General features: G+C 54.6%; 1 protein-coding gene across 1 annotated transcript in view; it reads left to right on the top strand.

The window, feature by feature from the left end:
* Positions 1-4,673, top strand: part of BCORL1 (BCL6 corepressor-like 1) — an 11,859-nt gene extending 7,186 nt beyond the window's left edge. The window contains exons 8-12 of the mRNA XM_010080548.1: positions 3-169; positions 298-443; positions 882-959; positions 3,967-4,120; positions 4,391-4,673. Coding sequence (XP_010078850.1) covers positions 3-169; positions 298-443; positions 882-959; positions 3,967-4,120; positions 4,391-4,673 — 828 coding nt within the window. The remainder of the gene's footprint in view (positions 1-2; positions 170-297; positions 444-881; positions 960-3,966; positions 4,121-4,390) is intronic.
* The last annotated feature ends 51 nt before the right edge of the window (positions 4,674-4,724 follow it).

Genomic DNA, 4,724 nt, shown 5'->3' on the forward strand with positions numbered 1-4,724 from the left:
AGGACGTAGTGCTCTATTGCCTGCAGAAAAAGAACAGTGATGTGAACCATCGTGACAACGCTGGCTACACAGCGCTGCACGAAGCTTGCGCGCGAGGCTGGATCGACATCCTCCACATTCTGCTCGAGCACGGCGCCAACGTGAACTGCAGCGCGCAGGACGGCACAAGGCAAGCCCGTGAGAGGGGAATGTCTGGGGAGGCGTGGGGGCTTTCAGGATGAGCTGCAGGTCATCGCTAGATTTGTCTTAACACATTTGCTAGCAAATTCTTCTAATCCAACGCTTCTGTCCTTGCAGGCCTGTCCACGACGCAGTAGCAAATGACAACCTGGAAACCATGTGGCTTCTACTCTCCTATGGTGCTGATCCCACTCTGGCCACTTATTCTGGGCAGACAGCTGTGAAGCTCGCCACCAGCGAAGTGATGAAGCGCTTCCTCTGCGGTAGGTGCCAAGCCTGGGGGTGTCAGTGCTCCCATCCTCCCTGTCTGGGAGCAGACGGGACCAAATCTGGGTGTCAAAGGGTTTAGAAGTGCTTGAGCAGCGGGTGACTGAGTAATTTTAGGTCTGTCCTGTCATCCGTGTGTGTTTTTACCACCCAGTCTCTAGCTGTAGAACTGTACACTGCTTTCCAAATAAGATACCAGTCACTTTTCAGTCTTTAGAGTGTGAGGAGAGGGCAGTGCTGTGGTCACACAGCTAAGGACAGTGCTCCGCGTGAGGCTTGGACACGCTCGCTTCGGTTTTTGCCACAATGCCTAACTGCAAAGCGGGGAAAAGCAGCAGAGGTGAAGCAGCTCGTGCAAGACCGATGGACACACGTGCCAAGGTCATGCTTTGGCGAGTAGATGAGCATTAAGCCCCTCAATTTTTTCTCTTTAGATTACCTTTCGGATCTCCAGGGGCGCACTGACGGGGATCCTCAGACAGCATGGGACTTCTACAGCAGCTCCGTGCTCGGTGAGTTCAGGCTGTGCTGTTGCATTTACAGCCGCAAAGCAGAGAAAGCAGTGCCAGGTAATGACACGCATTCACTCAGGTCTGCCCACATCCCTCCCAACTCACCTCTTGGAGATCTTCCCATAAGGTTACGTGCCAGGAGTTGCTCCTGAAAGGGACTTTTTCTCTGGGAAGCTGTGTGTGTGGATCCCTCCAAGCAGGCTGAACACAGTGTGCAAGACCAGGCTCCGAGGGCTGCTGGTGATTCCTGAGGGTCTTTGGCCATCAATCCCAGAGCATGTCATTCTTGTAGCAATTCTTGTTACTCCTCTGCTAAACGGGTCATCAAGATACTTATTCCTTCAAGGTGCAGAAGTCTTGAACTTCCAGGTTCCCAGAGCTGCCCATCCCTCTCCTCTGCGGTGGAGGGGAGGTGTTCACCCAGGGGAGGTCCTCTTCTTACCTTTTGTAAGGTACCTTTTGTGACTTGTACCTTTTACTGCCACTTCCTGAAAATTGTGGTTACCAGCTTAGAAGTGTTTTTGAAACAATACACACAGAGTCCTGGCCGCTGTGGATGTGTCTCTGATGGGCCTCTGTCATTCACGTGGTGCCGTCTCTCAGGTTTTGTCTTCCTTCTCTCCTGTGCTACCTGAAGTTGGTTAGCAACCCAGAAAAATCTCACACTTATCGGTCTGTACCCTTCCCTAGAAAGGTCATTTCATCCTTGCTGCTGTGGAGAGATACTTCCAGTGTTGGGTGGGCTGGTGCCTGCATCTCAGGGGCTTCAGACTTTTAACAGCACAGCACTTGGGAGAACGTGGGTTCCTCCTAGACATGTCAGCTACAAAAAGGTTCTGAAAGCCTGTGGCTGTGGTGCTGCCTGTGGGATATTTCTCTCTGGCTTAGAGAGAGGGTGGCAGAGGTCCGGAGCTGCAGCACCACTACGCTGCTGTTCACACTGCTCCTCCTTTCTCCCCTCTGCGTGGAGCAGAAAGGAGGCTGCGTGGCGAGTTACAGCAGGAACTAACACAGCTGGGAAGTGATCCTTTATCCTGGCGGGTCTGTTTTCAGCGGGCGCAGAAAGGGACCTTCCTTTTCATCCCCACCTCGATCAGCTTACAGCAACGGTAAAACGGCAGCATCAGGCCATTGTCACCTGCGCCCTGCCAGGCACTGCTGCGGGACGCTGCGTGAGTCGGCAAGGAAGGGCAAGATGCCCGAGCCCTGAGAAACCAGGGGCTGGCTTCCTCACAGCGGTGTTCTCCGAGTGTTTTGAAACGGGCCGTTCGGCTCAGTTACCTTCAGCAGGCACCTCGGGTCACCGAGAGCAGATGCTCCCCAGGGCAGGCGGGTACCTGGGTCAGCTCTGGAGTAACTGAGCTGCTCCCAGCTGTCACAGGCAGCAAGCCAGCTCAGCAGAAAATGGGTCAGTCCTTCCTAGTTTCCCTTTCGGTCAGATCCACCAGCTGAAGCACAAAGCACTGCACGTCCCTCAGGGTGGAGGAGAAATCCCAGGCCCCTGCTCCATCTGTTTCTATTCTTTGAGGCAGGAACGTTGTCTGCATTTTCCTTGAGGTCTGCAAATCCCTGGGGGCCAAAAGGTAATGAGGGAAGCCAGGGTGTGGGATCTCTGAGGGCTGAGTACGGTAAAGTCATCAGCATCTTGCACTTCATGCTGCTGTAGTTCCAAAGTCCCGAACCAGGGTTTTGCTCCACACCTGGGACATCGTTGTTGCGCCTGATTGTCCCCCCTGACTCTGCGGTGGTACAGGATGTTCCTGTTCTTGTCGCAGCCTTCGCTCGGGCTGACGGACAGGGCTGAGTGAGAAGAGTTTTCAGGACAGACATCGGACCGTGTTGTTGGTCCTTTTTTTCCTCGCTGCTCAAGAAATGCAGTGATGTCAGACCAACATTCCTGTTACTTATTTGAGCACCCTGTTCTTGTGTTTCTCTTCTGCTGTTGTTTCTCCATTAAAATAACATCGTTGCTGGGTGCTGCATTTGTTTGTAGAGCAGTGTGGTGCGTGGAGCTTTCTCATGCTGCACACTATAAGATTTTTTTGCAGCCTTTTCTCTCTCACACGTGGTGTTTACACGATTGGTTTATTTGCAGCACGTTTGGTCTGAATTCCAGAAAATAGTTTTCTGGAAGTTTTTGGAGTTACCCTGTATTATCTCAGCAGGACAAAACCACTCTGCAAACCCAAGACTATTCATACCTCTTAATGATAAAATCCAGGCAGCAAGCTCTGTTACCACTCTTCTCCATCTCCTGTGGAAGTAAATCCTGCTGCAGCCCAGGTCCCTCCCGAACAGGCAGCTTTATGCCAGGAATCCGCGGGGCCAGTTCTCTGAAGTCATGCCGTTGTTGTTCGGTTGGGTTAGTCTCTCTGCGCAGCGTGGTGGCACAGCCTCGCCGTCCTGATTTAGACGCAGTTGCTGGCACGTGCCTCGAGGTAACCTGCTGACATTGTCAGGAGTGCGATGGGGGTGGAGGAGCAGAGTGCAGGATCTGCGCAGACAAAGCAGCTTGTACATCCACCTCTTTCCTCTCCGGCGCAGGCTGAGGAGAGCTGTGCTGGCACAGGAGAGGGGCTGAGCCTGGGGGTCAGCGTGGGCTTGAGCCAAGAGAAGGCTACCGGTCAGAGTGGCTCCTTTTGCAAGCAGGCAGCAAGTTTTTTGCAGTCGAAGTTTCTTGTGAGCATCCCTCTCGCATGTGGAATGACTGTAAATCTGAAGTTGCTGCTGTGACATGAGAGGTTCTTTCTGCCTGACGCAGTTGCCAAGCGGAGTCTCGCTGTGCAGAGCAGACAGCGCTCGGAGTTTCTCTGGCACGAGGGGCTGGAAGGAGCGCGGGGCGAGCCCCTGGGGCTTGGCTCTTACAGTTTATGTGGCGTTGTGGGAGGGTGCACGTGGAATAGCAGCGGCAGCCTGTCGGGCTGGGCAGAGCTGTTCCCCGCGGAGTGATGAGCGCTGGCTGGGGTGAAACAGCGAGCAGTGCCAATGTCTGCTTTGCTTGTTGCAGAGGGGAAAGATAGCATTGGATGTGATCTTCTGCTCAACCCTCCGGGAAGTTCAGACCAGGAGGAAGAGGAGCAAGAAGCAGACAACTTCATGTTTGAGTTCTCAGACAAGCCGCTGCTTCCCAGCTATAACCTCCAGGTGTCGGTCTCTCGGGGGTGAGTATCTTTTCCTGGAGTGGAGAGCATTTGGGTGGCATTAATGCTGTCGGGTGAAGGGGAGCTCACGGAACAGAGCCCGTGAGGACTCGTGAGGGCAGCAGCAGTCCTTAGGATGTTCATCTATGGAAAATTGATGCCTGAGGAACTCTGAGAACCCTTTGTAGCTGCCCTTTTGTCCTGTCGATCTCGGGAGGGAGGTGGTGAGGTGGGCAACGCGCCTGTGGACGCCTCCACCCCTAACCCACCATCCTCTTGCCATCCTCGCAGGCCCTGCAACTGGTTCCTCTTCTCCGATGTGCTCAAGCGGCTGAAGCTGTCCTCCCGCATCTTCCAGGCCCGCTTCCCGCACTTTGAGATCGCCACGCTTCCCAGGGCAGAGTTCCAGCGCCAGGTCTCTCTCAGCCAGGTGCTGGTGCAGGAGGAAGAGGTGCAGGAGAGCCCCGAGCCGGCACAGGGCGGCACGGCAGAGACAGTGGAGCTGGTGCGCTATGAGCCCGAGCTGCTGCAGCTGCTGGGCTCGGCGGTGGAGTACCAGGCCTGGAGCAGCTGACGGGGACAGATCGCTCCCTGCATCACGAGGCAATAATAAGGACCAACGGGA

The sequence above is a fragment of the Pterocles gutturalis genome, unplaced genomic scaffold (assembly GCF_000699245.1).
Source record: "Pterocles gutturalis isolate BGI_N339 unplaced genomic scaffold, ASM69924v1 scaffold22694, whole genome shotgun sequence".
In the NCBI taxonomy this organism is placed as follows: domain Eukaryota; kingdom Metazoa; phylum Chordata; class Aves; order Pterocliformes; family Pteroclidae; genus Pterocles; species Pterocles gutturalis.